General features: G+C 38.9%; 1 protein-coding gene across 1 annotated transcript in view; it reads left to right on the top strand.

The window, feature by feature from the left end:
- Window positions 1–14,438, top strand: part of LOC113132002 (VPS10 domain-containing receptor SorCS3-like) — a 39,668-nt gene extending 25,230 nt beyond the window's left edge. Inside the window, exons 10-28 of the mRNA XM_026309799.1 lie at window positions 102–281; window positions 1,117–1,263; window positions 2,138–2,240; window positions 2,600–2,676; window positions 2,782–2,873; window positions 3,681–3,788; window positions 4,060–4,177; window positions 4,352–4,485; window positions 5,052–5,165; window positions 5,692–5,863; window positions 6,196–6,382; window positions 6,742–6,875; window positions 7,208–7,331; window positions 7,643–7,755; window positions 8,096–8,230; window positions 9,179–9,278; window positions 10,202–10,307; window positions 10,392–10,552; window positions 14,080–14,438. Of these exons, the coding sequence (XP_026165584.1) occupies window positions 102–281; window positions 1,117–1,263; window positions 2,138–2,240; window positions 2,600–2,676; window positions 2,782–2,873; window positions 3,681–3,788; window positions 4,060–4,177; window positions 4,352–4,485; window positions 5,052–5,165; window positions 5,692–5,863; window positions 6,196–6,382; window positions 6,742–6,875; window positions 7,208–7,331; window positions 7,643–7,755; window positions 8,096–8,230; window positions 9,179–9,278; window positions 10,202–10,307; window positions 10,392–10,552; window positions 14,080–14,144 (2,370 nt within the window). The 3' untranslated portion in view covers window positions 14,145–14,438. The remainder of the gene's footprint in view (window positions 1–101; window positions 282–1,116; window positions 1,264–2,137; window positions 2,241–2,599; window positions 2,677–2,781; window positions 2,874–3,680; window positions 3,789–4,059; window positions 4,178–4,351; window positions 4,486–5,051; window positions 5,166–5,691; window positions 5,864–6,195; window positions 6,383–6,741; window positions 6,876–7,207; window positions 7,332–7,642; window positions 7,756–8,095; window positions 8,231–9,178; window positions 9,279–10,201; window positions 10,308–10,391; window positions 10,553–14,079) is intronic.
- The last annotated feature ends 1,354 nt before the right edge of the window (window positions 14,439–15,792 follow it).

The raw sequence follows: 15,792 nt of genomic DNA, 5'->3' as shown, positions 1-15,792 counted from the left end.
GTTTATTTTGTTTCAACTTGAGTCCACCTGCCATTTTCACACATTCTGTCTTTCCAACTGTGCCTGTCTCTCACTCCCCCACCCGTCCACCTCTCCTATAGGACATGCATATCATCAGTACAGATGAGAAGCAGGTATTTGCTGCAGTCCAGGAGTGGAATCAGAACAACACTTACAGCCTGTATATCTCAGACTCCCCGGGGGTCTATTTTACTCTTTCATTAGAGAATCTGAGAACCAGCAGAGGGCCCGCTGGTAATCTACTGGTCGATTTTTATAAGGTGTGTAGTTAGTCTTATTCATGGGCTGCTGCTGCCACGGCACCACTAATTCACTTTCCAGTTATAACACACCAAAGTAAAAAACATCTGTTAATTTACTAAGCTGTGATTATAATTATAGTTGCAATTATTTTCATTATTGATTAATCAATTTGTTGTTTTGTCTATAAAATGTTAGGAAACTGAAAAGTGGCACTAATATTTCTCATCTGACAATTTCAAATGGCTTGCTTTGTTTGAGCAGCACTAAGAGCTAAAGAGATCCATTTTAAATTTGTAGAAAATCAGCAAATCTTTAGAGTTAAAAGGCTTTTACCACCAAATATTATATTTGGCATTTTTGCTCGAAAGGTGACTTGAAAGGTAATTTTGTGTTTTTTTTTTTTTTTGTGGTGCTTGAGCAAATCTATTTGCTACTTTACACTTTTTAACTTAGTTTTAACTATACTTCCATCACAGTCGCCTTCAAGTTGACGTACATATAGTACAACACATATTCAGCTTATTAAATGTGATTCATTGTTGTAGATTAAAAATATGTACTAGTGTATAAATCTGTTTTTGCTCCACATCAACCAGCTAGAACATTAAAGTACTGACAAAATAACATCAATAACACTGACCTCTGTCTAAGGATGTTTTATTTTAAGTACTGTGCATTTTGCTGATGTTATTTATGTACTTTTGCTTAAGTTGCATTTGAAAGCAGTATATTTACTTATACAGTACATGTTTTTACAGTGCAGTATTTCATTACTGCTCAAACAAGGAATCTGTCAAAAGTCTGTAGATTACTTAACTATTCATCTAGTCCTTTTTCTGTTTTGCTTTGTAGGTCGAGGGGATAAATGGCATGTATCTCGCCAACAAACTGGTGGACGAGCACATCAAGACTTTTATCACATATAATAAGGGACAGACATGGGCCCTGCTGCCAGCTCCTGCCACTGATGTGGCTGGAAATAACCTTCACTGCATTTTGGTGAGCTGGAGCCTTTGGGCGAAAGTGAATGGATGTTCTTATTCATGTGAAATGAAGCTTATGACATACATCATTCATCAAATGTTTCAACCTCATCAGCTGTGCTTTGGATGTGTTTTGATTCAGAGCCACGTTTGCACAAGGCCAGGTGCCAGCTTTAGCATCAGCCTGTATTCTCCTAAATAGCCAAGGAGATGCTTGGCTGGAATATTCTTATTATCTGCCTGATTCAGTGTATCACCGTGTTCAGTTTTAGGGGCCCAGACTTTCTATTAACCTCAGTGATTTCAATTTACCACCTGTAGTCACACCGGACTAATGAATGCTATATTACACTGAATTACATTATGTGACCATGTTCTTATTCGGCAGGTATGATGTTCACCTAATCGAGTCAGTATGTTCGTTAGAGACTGTTTGAAGTAAGGTATATTCTCCAGCTAATAGCAGGTTACAATCTTCCACTGGGTCGTGCAGTCAGCTGTTATGCCCACCCCCACACCCCCACACCCTCCTCAACAATTTGAAAAACCTTATCGATGTTTTTCAATGTGCTTTACTCTGAAAGATGAGTGAAATGATTTGAATCAATTTTGCCAGTTTTATCAGTGCATCTTGGGGAATTTTAATTACATGCCTTGTTTGCTTTAGAATGAAACAATTCAAATGCCCTCTGTGTCCTCTCAGCCATTTTCTTTTTTTTTCTGGCAGAATGGATGAGAGGAAGAAAGTATCTTAGTTTTCTCAATGGTCTCAAAATGTTGGCACTTTTCTTTCATTGAGAAGAATAGTTTAAGACAAAGCTAATTATAAGTGTCTCTGTTAAGATCTGGTGTCTAAGTACGTGCTTTATTGGAATCCGGTTTGTTGACAGCCATTCTGTTCGCTGCATCTTCATCTGGAGATGACGGAGAATCCCTACACATCGGGACCCATCACCAGCAAAAAATCTGTACCAGGAGTCATTGTGGCTACAGGTAGCGTTACCTAAAGGTCATGCATTTGATTTAAAGATTGAATTTTTCATAACAGATCTGTGAGACATATATATCTATAGGTTTTCAGATAGATGCATTTTAGTAGTACAATCACAAAAACACACAAAAGTAAACACACAGTGCCCTCTTTCTGTCACTGGAATCAGACACTGAAACCTACATCTCGTATTTTGGGTGAGATGATTAGGTTACAGTAAGTCATAAATTTGTCCTCCAGTGGAAAATGAAGACATGCAGAGATTCACAGAATAACTCAGGTGATTGTGCATGTAGGTGTTTTGCAGAATCTTTGCAATGTAAATACAAGTGAGTGAAATTATTGATGTTTTTGTACATAGGAAACATTGGAACAGAGCTGTCCTCCACTCACCTTGGGATGTTTATAACTTCTGATGCAGGAAATAGCTGGAGACAGGTGAGTCTACAAACTGCACATGCTTACCTTAAATAGATGATGTATTCATATTGACACTGTGCTGTCATGAGTGAAACATGTTTTTGTCACTGTGCATTAATGCAGATTTTTGATGAGGAGCACAATATTTGGTTTCTTGACAATGGAGGGGCTTTGCTGGCAGTGTTACATGCAGCGACACCGATTCGGCACCTATGGTAGGTGGAGCTTCTCTTCAACAGTAGCAGACATCATAATTACAGTAGGTAGGGACTGTTGATGTTGGAGTTGTAGTGGAAAATTACCTGGGTATAATTTCATTTTTGGGGGGTAGGCGTTTGCTAGTGCATATGATTACAGTTAATGTTTTGAAATGCTGATGGGCCGAGTTCGCAGGATTATTGTATCAGCAGGGCCGCTTCAGAACTGTCAGAATCCTTTCCAGCAGAAGAGAGTCTGCTACAGCTTTGTACTCTTGGTTGGATATGATGGTTCGAGTGCTTTTATGTAAATGAGAAATAGAGCAAGCAGAAATATGAGACTGAGAATGCCCTCATAAGTCTCTCATATTGTAGGAGCTTTGTAACACTATCTACTTTGATGTCCCTGCACACTACAGCCCTGTCAGAAACGATTAAGCTCTGAGAAAGGTGATTTGAAACCCCCCAAATCTATTTCTAATGTTACAGCCGGAGTCATCTCTCTCTTTTCTCTTGTTTTGTCACCTTCAAAAATTTACCTGGGCCAAAGGAACATTTGTTCTGTTGTTCAGCCTGTTGTTGAGATAATTTTTCACATTGGAGAGGATCCAAGGTGTTTCATTTTTCAGCTGCGGCAACAACTAAATGACCTTAAATCTTTTATCATATTTCTTTGTGCCTTGTTTCTCACTGCTTAACTTGATTTTTAATGTTATACACATACAGAAAACAATGGATTTATCCACAGCAGATAGATTAACATGGACAGACAGATGTTCATCCACCACTGACAGCTCTCGTTCTTTTTTTTTTTTGTGTGTTCAGGATCAGTCTTGACGAGGGAAAGAAATGGGACCGTCACAGTTTCTCCCTGGCACCTCTATATGTGGATGGAGTTTTAATGGAGCCAGAGTCTGACAATCACATTATCACGTAAGCAGACACACAAGTACAGACCGGCAGGAATAAAACAGAAATCAACCTTGAAGAATTGGCTCCTCTGCTGCTGCAAACAAAGAAACATCCATTTGATTTTTCCTCAATGACAATAACTTTTCATCAAAGTGAATGTTATCTTGTCTGTCAATGCAAGTGACAGACTTCAGTTTTGTCAGTGCCGTTACATCATCATACCTGAAACCTGTATATCTGTATCTCAAGATGGTCTCATCTGAAATTTGCATACTGATGAATCATCTTCCAGTTTCTTTGGACACTTCAGCCATCGGTCAGAGTGGCAGCTGATCAAGATCGATTACAAGGGCCTCTTTAGCAGGAGATGCATGGATGGAGACTATCAGACATGGCACCTGCACAACAAGGTAACAGGAATATTAATAATTATTGATTTGTCATCAACTTCAAGAGATGCATATTTGCCTGCTGTCAGTGTAAACACAATACACTCACATACTGCTTGAACAAAATATTTTTCTGTTTTTCAATAATTTTTCAATATTGTGAAAAACTAGTTCATTATTTTCATTGTGTTATAGGGAGAGCTGTGTGTGATGGGTGAGAAGCAGATCTTTATGAAGCGCAGGCCAGGCAACCGTTGCATGTTGGCCCAAGACTATTCCAGGATCTATTCTTCAGAGCCCTGCCTCTGCACAGCCTATGATTTTGAATGGTAATGACTTCTAAGCTTTCTCAATTGGGACTAAACTGTAACTTTTGTTCTCAGTGATCTCTAATTTCCTTCATTACATGTTTACCAACAGCCCCCCCTCCTTTCAACATCTAATTCAATTGTACTCAATTAATGGCTGCTTGGAGACATTTTGAATCAAAAACAGAAGTATCAGTTTGCCGAACTTTATATGCCTTAATATCCATCTTACATTGCATATTTACTGGTTAACCAATATGACAAAATTCATCGAATCTAATTATAGTTCTGAAATTGTATATGGGCGTTAGTAACTTTTCATTGCGCTATTGTAATTTGCATAATGTCAAGTAATTTAATAGAATTCAATTAATAATGAATCGCTTAATTAATTTTAAATATCTTTTATCCATCTGTCTGAAATTCTGTTTGATCCTGCTTGTCTAACAATCATGGCTATAGTTATGATCTTAAAATATGCCATGCAGCTCCAACTGCAAAGCATTAGCCTCACTACAAAAGCTTGTAGAAGCTAGAATATAGTAGCAGTGTTTATCATTTTATGAAGTGCTGTGTTTTTTTGGCAGCGATTATGGGTGGGAGCGCCAGGCGGATGGGAAGTGCTCCCCTGCTTTTTGGTTTAATCCAAATGGTGCAGCTAAAAGCTGCAGCACCAGCCAAAGCTTCCTTAACAGCACAGGGTAAGTGGCTCCCAATGTTCAATCCATCACAAAACAGTGTTATTGCAGCGTTACAGTATTACAGCTTGTCATGTTGTTTAGAACCCAAACAGAAAATAATAGTTCACAACAGGGCGTAGAAAAGTAACCTGTACTGTGTCCCAGTTGCATAAAACATCGTAAGCAAAGCAGGTGTTGAGCATACAGTGTTTTCACACTTGAAAAGTGCCAAAAATTATTATATTCGAAGAGTGTGCATACTAAATCCATGTCTTTTGATGGACCCTGTTTTCCCACAAATAATTGAGCAAATGAAATTGAGGAGGCCCTTAAAATTGGAAAAAAAATGTCAAGAAATGGTAGATAGTGCTAAAATAACTCCAGGAACACAATAAAAGACAAAAATTAAGGATCAAATAGAAATTACTGAAGGACTTAGATTTGTGCAAAGATGTTTAGTATGAAAATTAATGTATAGCTACTATCAGTATGTAGTATGGAATTAGGGCATGACTCTTGTCTGTGTTTTTACAATGTTGCTTCAAAGGTATCGGAAAGTTTTGGCAAATAACTGTAAGGAAGGAGGGAGGAACGTGTACTCGCCTCGGAGGCAGCCTTGTCGTCCCAGACCACCCCGAGGCCTCCAGCTGTCCACCAGTCAAGGAGAGCTCAGTGCGACTGTTGGCAGCAACGTTACTTTCCTGGTCCACCTTGAAGATGTGAGTCCTATCACCTAAAAACTATGGATGGTTATGGATTGTTCAGCACAGGACTCATATTTTTTTCAGTGCCAGATTCCAGATCAACAAATCCTTTTACTGTACTTTGGGGCACTCTCATGACCTTTGTTGCACTCTTTAGCTCTCCTTACTTTTGCTCTTCTCTCAGCTGTATTTCCGTCCCCTTCCGTTCATATTCATCTGCAAAGTGTCTGTGACACAGCTTATAGAACATCTCAACCCAAACACTTACTTCACTTGTATGTGGTCTTATTGAAGTATCCTGACCTAAGCCATGGTGACAGATGCCATGTCTTACTGCCTGTCCACAGGGAGACTCACTGAGAACCAGCATTCAGCTAGACTTTGGGGACGGCATCAAGATCACATACTCTAACCTGAGCAGGGCTGATGATGGCATCAAACACATCTACAGAACGACTGGGATTTACCGAGTGACAGCTTCTGCTGAAAACTCCCAGGGATCTGACAGCTGCACAGTGTTTTTACACATCACCAGTATGTGAATAAGAAACACCATTACTCATTCCTGTGGCAGTGCATACAGCATGAACCTCTTCTCTTTTCATGGATAGTCACATTCCCACTATGCTGAATTTCATTTCAGACACGGCTTTATTACTTTTATGCATTTTAGCCTTGGAAAATGTGAAAGCACACACCTGGAGCTAAATGTAGATCAGCTGTGATCACAATACTACTCTGTGTTTGCTGAGTTTGTGTGTGTGTGTGTGTGTGTGTGTGTGTGTGTGTGTGTGTGTGTGTGTGTGTGTGTGTGTGTTTGCATATGTGTGCATTTATTTGTATGCATGCATGTGTGCATGCATGTATGAACGCTGTATGTGTTGCTCCTGCAGGTCCAGTGGAGCGTGTATATCTCTCCGCTCCTATTGTAGCCATCAAGGGGAAGGAGGCTAATTTGACTGCAGTGGTTTGGCCAAGTCACACCAGAACTTTGACCTTCTTCTGGTGGTTTGACAACAGCTCAGAGGTGAGAAACTTCTCTTCCTCCTCTACACACACTTTTTGTCCTCTTTGCTGCAGTCTCTTTCGTTCTTGAGCTTTTGTCTTGAATCGCTGTTTGCAATCTGTAAATCTACAGAGCTTTCACACAAATCACATAAAATGTGACTACCCATTGTTTTAAAGAAGAATCCAACTAGAAAGGCTGGATATATTTATTTATCATGCTGATTGTGTTCACTGCAGCACCCCCTCATTATACAGTATGTCAAGGGCACCATCTAGATACCATTCTATATTCGGCTGAGAATATTGAGAGTTTTCTGTGCAATTCTTTGTGTTTTTTCTTTTGAAATCCAGCCTGTTATAACCTTGGAGGGAAGCATCTCATACACATTTCAGAAAGAGGGAAAAAACAAGGTCACGGTCCAGGTTGCTTCTGGGAGCACTGTAATACAGGATTCAAAAGTTCTAACTGTTAAAGGTGAGTGGGGGAGACAGTCTTCAAAGCACTTTAATTGGTGCGATGCATGTTACATGAATATGCAATACACTATCTCTGGGAAGTATGATGCTTCTCGGTCCAAGCTGCAAGTGGCACCACGTTGATGTCAGCGTGAACTTTTCTAATGAATAAAATGTCACGGTAAACGAACACAAAATCTTGAGCAGCAATTAACTTCAAGGCGTATGTTGCCAAATTAAAAAAGACAAAACTGCACATCAGATTAATCAAAAACAAAACCAGAAGTAGCATTTTAGATTCTAACAGACATCACTTCAACTTTTTTCTAGAGTTCTTCAGGTCACTGCTGTTGTCGTTCTCACCAGCGCTTGATGAGCACAATCCTGACATCCCAGAGTGGAGGGAGGACATAGGGCGTGTGGTGCAGACAGCTCTGTCACAGGTACATCAAGTCCCTATTGCTCTGAGATCTTTCCTGGAGCCAACATCAGCTACCAGAGGCTTTCAGGGTCGTTACTATTTTATACAAGTGTGCAATATAGATACAACAGTCGTGATTTTCTGGTCCATGTGAGTAATGTGTTCTTTTTTTAGTTTACCTATAATGACAGAAGCCAATCCCCTGTGAATTTGACTTGATGCTGATGTCAGGATGTTAAGACACAGGACAGCGTCAGTTTGACCATCTTGAAGTTATTGTCCAAAGTTTAGTGGTAACAGCCCAAACTTTAACCTCCACAGTTGACTTATACATGTACTTGCCTGTTGTTTCCTCCCTGCAGATGTCTGGGGTTCCTTCCAATCAACTGCTGGTGTCCCTGTACCCAGGACTTCCAACTACTGCAGAGCTCTTTATCCTACCTGATGAGCTTACATCAAGTGAACACAAGAAAAGGAGTGAGGAGGCTCTAGAAGGAGTAAGAATCATGAAATTCTCCAAATATTGGTTTTATTATGTGATTTCTTTTTCTTTCTTTAAGCATAGCTGCTTAGTTTAAACCATTTCATTTCTACCTGTATGGCCATAAAGTTATATATTTAAGGATTGTTGTCAAAATGGGTTTCAGCAAGAATTCAAATATTTAGATCCAAAGGTTACTATAAAGCAAACTAATCAATACATAATATTCCATTTGCTTATTCTGTTCAGAAAAGACGTAAAAATATCAAGCTGTGGTTTTGGTAGGTAAGTTTCTGAACTGTGGCGAGAGGCTGTTTTCCCTGCTTTCAAACATTATGCTCAGCTAATGACCCATGGGCAACCCCACTGTTGCTTCAGAGCAAGAAAGTTCAGGGTTCAAATCCTGTTCAGGCCTTTCAGTGTTTGCATGTTTTCCTGTACCGGCATGGCTTCTGTGCAGTTACTCAGGCTTCCTCTCACAGTCCAAAGACATCCAGGTTGGGGTTAGACTAATTGGTGACTCTAAATTGCCCGTACTGTAGGTGTGAATGAGAGTGTGAGTGTATATGTCTTTATGTGTCAGTCCTGTGATAGACTGGTCATCTGTCCAGGGTGTAACCCACCTTTTGCCCAGTGTCAGCTAGAATTGGCTCTAGCTCCCATATGACCCCTGGATGTATTAGGATACAGTAAGTTGTATAGAAAATGGATGGAAGCTAATGGCCACGGTGCTAAAGGTCCACAGTCAATGCACAGGACATCACAGTACTGTCAATCTTCTCATCCAGCTCCTGATAGAAACATCTTGTCAGTTTATTCTTTTAAGAAAAACAGTTTGTGTGAGTGATATGGGCAATATTAGGGGAGATATGTTGTTATTAATTATATATCAATAATATTCTCTATTACTTATTGATCATGTTTTCTCATTTTTGTTTGTGCTTTTGTGAAATACCTAAAACAGATTGCAGATATTTTTGTTACTGCCCTGAACCAAGGCCTGATCCAGTTTGAGCTGAAATCTGATATTCGCATTATTGTGTACATGACTCAGCAGACTTTGGGTAAGTTTGTTTGTAACTTTTGCTTATGACTTTGCACACTTGGACTAATGTAACTGTTACGTCTAAATCATTTTGTAGATACATAAAAACAAAACATCCAAAAAAGGGCCTTGGGCTTAATTTATGCTATCTTAGTACAGTATGCCTACATATCCACAGTGCATTTGTTCTGCTTGCTGATGTGCGAAAGATAAGCCACGTGTATTTCTTGAGATGTTGTGACATTGAGTTCTACCCAAACACTTAAAAAAAAAAACAACCCCAAAAAAACAACGGTGTTCCCTGGGCGAGATTTATATGATACTGTATAACACAGGATTTAAATATCATTCACAGTGCATTGGTTTTGCAGCTTTAGCTGTGAGACAGTAGTTCTTTTTGAAATCAGCCGATCAATGACATGATTGACAAAGAAAGCATTTAGTATGCACTGAGGAAATTGGCAGGGTCACCGGGTCATTAGCATATCGCCAAAATGTGTCGATCAACCCTGCGTGGCTTTACCCTTTTCATCCACCAATGGATCTGTCTTCATTTGTGTCTGCATACAAAGGTCTAGGTTGCCTTTAAAATAATCCAGAAAGGTCATAGACTTCACAGGCTTCTCCATGAAAGAGAGAAAACTGTGCAGCAGGAGGAAATACTTTGAATATTGCATTTCAGCATTTTAAAAGCCATGTCTGTGCATAAGCGACTTGCATGATGGACCCCAGGGAGAGGCAGTGGACCTCCTAAAGGTTCTTATGCCCTAAAGGGATAATGTGCAGAGAGCAGATCTCCAAACTGTACTTGCAGTTGTTACACGACATGGGGTAATGAAAAGTAATCTCCTTGAAATAAGTCATGGCTCAGGAAAAAAGACAGGCAGTAAAACATTTGTCTTAGTTAAAATGCGACACTTACATGACATGTTTGTCTTTCAGCTCCACTTGTGGATTCAAACTCCATCCATAGTGGGTCGGCCATGTTGATGCTGCTCACTGTGGTGTTTGTTGGTGTGGCCGCATTCTTCATCTATAAGTTCAAAAGGTGCGTTCGGTCAGTTAAGAAAATTGATTGTATTGAATGCAGCTGTAAAGCAAAAACAAATGTTCTCCATCTCCTTGTCATTAGGAAAATTCCTTGGATCCATGTTCAGACTGAGAACAGTCATGAGAAAGAACCGGAGGTGATCAGTACAGTCGGCCAGAACGACAACATGTCCAAGGTCAAGCTCAGTGAGTTTCCCTCTCCAAAAGAACTCATGGAAAAGGAGCTGGAGGCTCGGAGCAGAGGTACATCAGCTACATATTTACTACAACTATTACTGCTACAATTATTTAAACACTGGTGGAAGAAGTATCAATATCTAAGTTAAAAAGTAGAGTTAAAAAACCTGCAATAACAAATTAAAAGTCCTCTGTTACAAGCAAAACTCCTGCAAGACCTATCCATTCACCCATTACCTATACTGCTTATTCCTAACAATGGTCATGGGCAGCTGGAGATAATCCCAGGTGGGCGAGAGTGCGGGGTACACCATGGACAGTTTGCTAGTCTTTCACAGGGCTGACGCATAGAGACAGATGTTCATACTTATGGTCAGAGCCACGGTTTAACCTATCCTGATGGTCTTTGGACTGTGGGACGAAGCCAAATTACCTGGAGAAATTCTCTGCAGACGCAGGGTGAACATGCAAACTTCACACAGATAGGGTCGAATGAGGTTCAAACCTTCTTGCTGTGTGCAATATTTATCTCTGGAATATATTAGAATTAAAATTTAAAGTAGTGTAAGAATAAAATACAAGTAGCTTAGAATTGTTACTCCTTAAATATAGTACTTATTTCAAATCCATTTATTTTAGGATGTAGAAAATGTAGTCAAAACTGTGACAGCTGTGTTACAACTTTTTACACCGACACTAAATGAACTGCATAATATTAATATCTGTGCACTACTTAGAGACATTAATACAGGATTTAACGGATGACTGTCACTGCAGGAGACTGATACTGATTAACATTTTATTGCCCTAAAAACACATCGCTGAGCATCTATTTTGAATAAGCTGTGGCTATATTTGGTATAGACACAAAAGATGATGACAGTGCTTCAGTCTTATTTGAATGATGTAAAGGTTCTTCTATGAGCCAGGCTACTGTACATTGAAATCTAGCACAGCATCTGAGGTGCTGGGATGTCTACTGTCAGTGCAACGTGTCATCTTTTTGCAAATTGCATGGCACATGCACAACTGCAGCACTGGCAGAGTTACTGGTTTTCAAGATGACAAGTTAACTTATGATTGCTAGGCCTGACATCTGCTGTGATGTCTTTTAGATGAGAACTATTAAGTCCCTGCAGAGAGTGTGGACTATTTGACAAAAGTAGCATTGCAGTGCTCCTGACACAGACATGTGGGCTGTGGGCCTTTTTTCTGGTCACTCAGCACTTTGACTATTCTTCATTTCTCAGCTGTTTCTACCTTTCTAAGTCCTTGTAGTTCTGAAGCAAATGAACTTTCTTGGTTGCTTCTGAAAGTGTTTGTTTACAAAAGGGCAGAGCAGCGTGGGACCTTTGATTTACTGGCTCTAGTTTAAATGAATTTACAACCTGCTGTTTAAAGATTTCATTAATACTCTGAAGCTTGATTTGATTGTCATGCAGTCTGATGTTGGCTGAGATACAGACGTTTCCCCCACAGCTTCAATGCATTTTGCAAGTATACAGTAAGGTCAAAATCTACCATCTGCTTTCAAAGGAGCTCATTAGTCCAGGTCACTGTTCAGCTTACTGCAGGTTTAATCATTTTTAGTTTAGGTTTAGGTTTAATCAGTGTTGTACTGGCACATAGATGTAATCGTATTTAAAATATTTCCAGCATTAACAGTGCATCTGTCTGAAATGTTAGAAATTTAATGAAGTATTGAATTTTCCTTTTCATGTAAGGTAGGTCTTGCTCCAGCCAGTAGGAACCTTGTCCCTCACCAGAGGAAAACACATTAACCAGTTTTAATTTAATTAATGTCTGGGTTCAGCAATTTTATGTGTTGTCATTTTAGTCCAAATGGCTTTACACCAAAAAAGGTCATTGATAGTTGTCACAGTGCAGCTTCCAGCTATGAAGTAAAATCACAGTCAGAATACATGAAGGTTTAAATGAAAAATTCAACATTTACAACAGCATATGACAGATTAAAATTAAGATTTTAATGTAAGTTTAGTTAAGGAACTTAATTTGATTTAGGTTAATACTAATTGGTTCTGAATGGTTACACAGACGGCTCACATGGGCTCATGTTTCATAATAACTAGACATTGGCAGCTGAGTTGAAATAAAATTTAATTAAGCTCCAAAAGACATTCAGGATTCTTATGTATGATGAGTTAAGAGGTCATCAGTAAAGGTCTACATATAAATTACTTTGGGATTTCTCAATATGAGAGATGCAAAATGAACATGAGGAAGAAGTGCACTTTACATTTACAGACCTCTGTGCACACTTAAACAAATATCTTCACTGGATGTGAAGAATAAAATATTTATCAATATGCTACTTAAGATGCTACTTAGTGAAGTGTAAGTGATAGTAATCCAGGTACTTCCTGCAGAAGTTAAAGACTAAAAGTGAGTAAATATGGGACTTATATTTGCCAGAAGGCCAGGAAGACTAAATAGATTATAATGATGCTCTGTAAACTGTTAGTTTGATAACAAGTTCACCATATCAGCTTCAACTTATTTCCTGTGAACCTCAAGTGGCCAAAAATGAAATTACCACATTAGTCCAAAATTATTGGAGGTTTAATATACCTGGTGGCAATTAACATATGAAAAGAACAACAATCTAATATAAGTATCTGGGATGAAATAATCGACTGGTGACTTATCCAGGGTTTATCCCACCTCTCGCCCTATGTGCCCCACCACCCAGCCCCTGGCTGATGGATGGAAAGACAAGAAATGAGCTAAAATGGAAACAAAAACAAACAGAAGTCAGAGAAATGATTGGCTGGTACTGTAGATGAGGAACATCGGAGACCTCATTTTCTACAGTCCCTCTAAACTGTATAAGAAGGTGTGTAGTGCAGACAACTTAGCCAGAGCTCTCTGGAGCGCTCTTAAATTTAAGAGTTTTATGAAGCTGTAAAAAAAATTTGATGAAGTGCTTTTATTTTTAATTTTGAACTTTATCTTATCTTTTGCCTTTTCAAATTTTAGATTTTGCTTCAAAGTACATAGATTTAGGCTTAATATATGCACCATGTAAAAGCAATTTAAACCTCATGAATCTTATTTTCTTTGGTAAATCGGAACTGACAGTCAGATCTTTACCTTGATGAATTTACTGCAGAGTTATTAGTTGTACAGACTAACATGAAATTAGCTTTACACAGCACTGTACACATCACTGAATTTAAACTACCGACACAGTCGAGAGATAAAAGTGGCCCCTTTGAAAAAAGACAGTGTCTGCACAATCTAAACGACCTCGCTTGTCACAGCGATCCCATCTTATCAGCCGTTCATCACCAGCTCAGCCCTGCTTGGATAGGCCACGTTCCTTTAGTGAGACAGCAGGGGGGTTTTCAACTAGACTACATGAGTGATAAATTAGTAACTGAGTGTAAAAACATGTACAAACTACTTGATCTTCAAGTAAAGAGATTACACATATTGTTTTCTTGATGTTAAAAGTAGTTACTCCTCATGAAGATAAAGCCTTTAATATCACAGACAGTAATCGTGATGTGCATGTAAAGTGAAGGCAGTTGGCTGTATTTAGTCTGCTCTAATATTTGTTTCCATGTTTCCAGGAGGAATCGGAAGAAATATGGAGAGAATTGTTACAAGGGAATTTCCAAACTGTACTAATGTCTAAGACATGTGCTCTGTCACTGAGTAAGTACAGATTGTTGTGTTAAAGTTGTGCTGAAATAGTTTGCTGTGTAGACATCTTTTTTTATTTATTTATTTATTCCACACTGATACCTGCTACTGTTCACCATGTTTTTAACTCACATGGATAGAGTAAGTACCTAATTCACATTACTTGATGATCAAAGACACCTAGTCAGACTCTTTACACTCTAGTTTTAGGGCGGAGAATTGCTGACACTGGCTGTAAAATATAATCAGTGCCCAGTAAAAGATGTCCAATTTCCATTGCCCTTTACCACAGTCATGGATTGGACATTGCTAAAATGACTTTGTTATGAAGTTGATTTTTTTCTTTTTTTTTTTTTTTTACTCTCTGTGGCATATCAGTATGGTTCTTCATTAAGATAATATGATATGAAGCACAGACTGAGACACTGAATTAAAAGATAAAGACTGTACAGGTTTTATTGTAAATCACATTAAATTCAGCATTATTCACAGGAGTATAATGAACAGGATATTTATTTAATGTTTGTACTTTGCCTTTTTTTTTTGTTTATGGGTTTTTGCTTTTGTGGCACGTTTTTACAATGTTAGCACTTTCACTTTTGTATGTGTGTTGTCCGTATGGGCCACCGTAATAGAACGTAGTTGATGTGGGTTGTCGCTGTGCAAAAAAATGAAACTGTTTATCTGCAAAAGGCAATATTGGTGAAATTTATACCTGAAGGCTGAAAGTCTAAATAACACTAGGGAGAAGCATAAACCTTTAAAAAAAATTAGTTTCATTTACTGTACAGTATTGGTAAAGTGAGTGAAGTGACTCTTTAAATGAATTTGAGAGAAAATATTGACCTTTATGGAGCTCCCTTAATCTTAAGAGTTCACTGTAGAAACTCTGAATCTCTGTGTAAACGCTGACCTGTTGTGCACAAAAGAATTTGGGTTAATAAGGCTACAGTAAGACCATGGTGTCACAGCAGAGGATTTGAATAATGAATTGCATTAAAGCTGCTGTGCAATCTGCAGAAAATGTGCACAGCTCTTCTCTCAATTTGGAGATGTGTACCTTTTTTATGGCCACAGCGAAAAAAATGAGTTACGTTTCACATGTATTTGATCAGTGTAAGACAGTGTGAGGGCTGCCAACACTTTGCACTCTAGCAGGGTACCATTTGGATGTCACACTGCAGAGCTCAGCTTCACTGGGCTGATTTAACCCCTGATCATGAGTCACGTAAAGGATATTTAGACCCTCAAGGACAGGGCCGGCCTGTGGCATAGGCGACATAGGCAGTTGCCTAGGGCACAAAATGATCTGGGGGGGCACCACACACCAGGGTTTTTTATTTATTTATTTATTTGCCGGAAGTGCAGAAATCTAAAATCTTGCCTACGGCACCAAGAGAGCCAGGCCCTGCCCTGCTCAAGTAATATTATGGTATTATTATAGGGGGATTAAGATGATAAACTAATGTAATACAAATCTTACAGTACATGTTGATGTTTCCCTCTTAGCGTAATGTTTCCCTCTATCACACCAATTGAACCAGCAGGCTATAAAATGTGTGTAACCTTTTTAGTTTGTTTGTTATAACTGTGTCTCCTTTCTTTACATTCTGAATGATTAACACAACCCAAACATCAGG

This window comes from Mastacembelus armatus, chromosome 15 (assembly GCF_900324485.2).
Source record: "Mastacembelus armatus chromosome 15, fMasArm1.2, whole genome shotgun sequence".
NCBI classification, from domain to species: Eukaryota; Metazoa; Chordata; class Actinopteri; order Synbranchiformes; family Mastacembelidae; genus Mastacembelus; species Mastacembelus armatus.
Note: the sequence above shows the minus strand (reverse complement) of the source record. Positions and strands in the feature narration are given on the sequence as shown.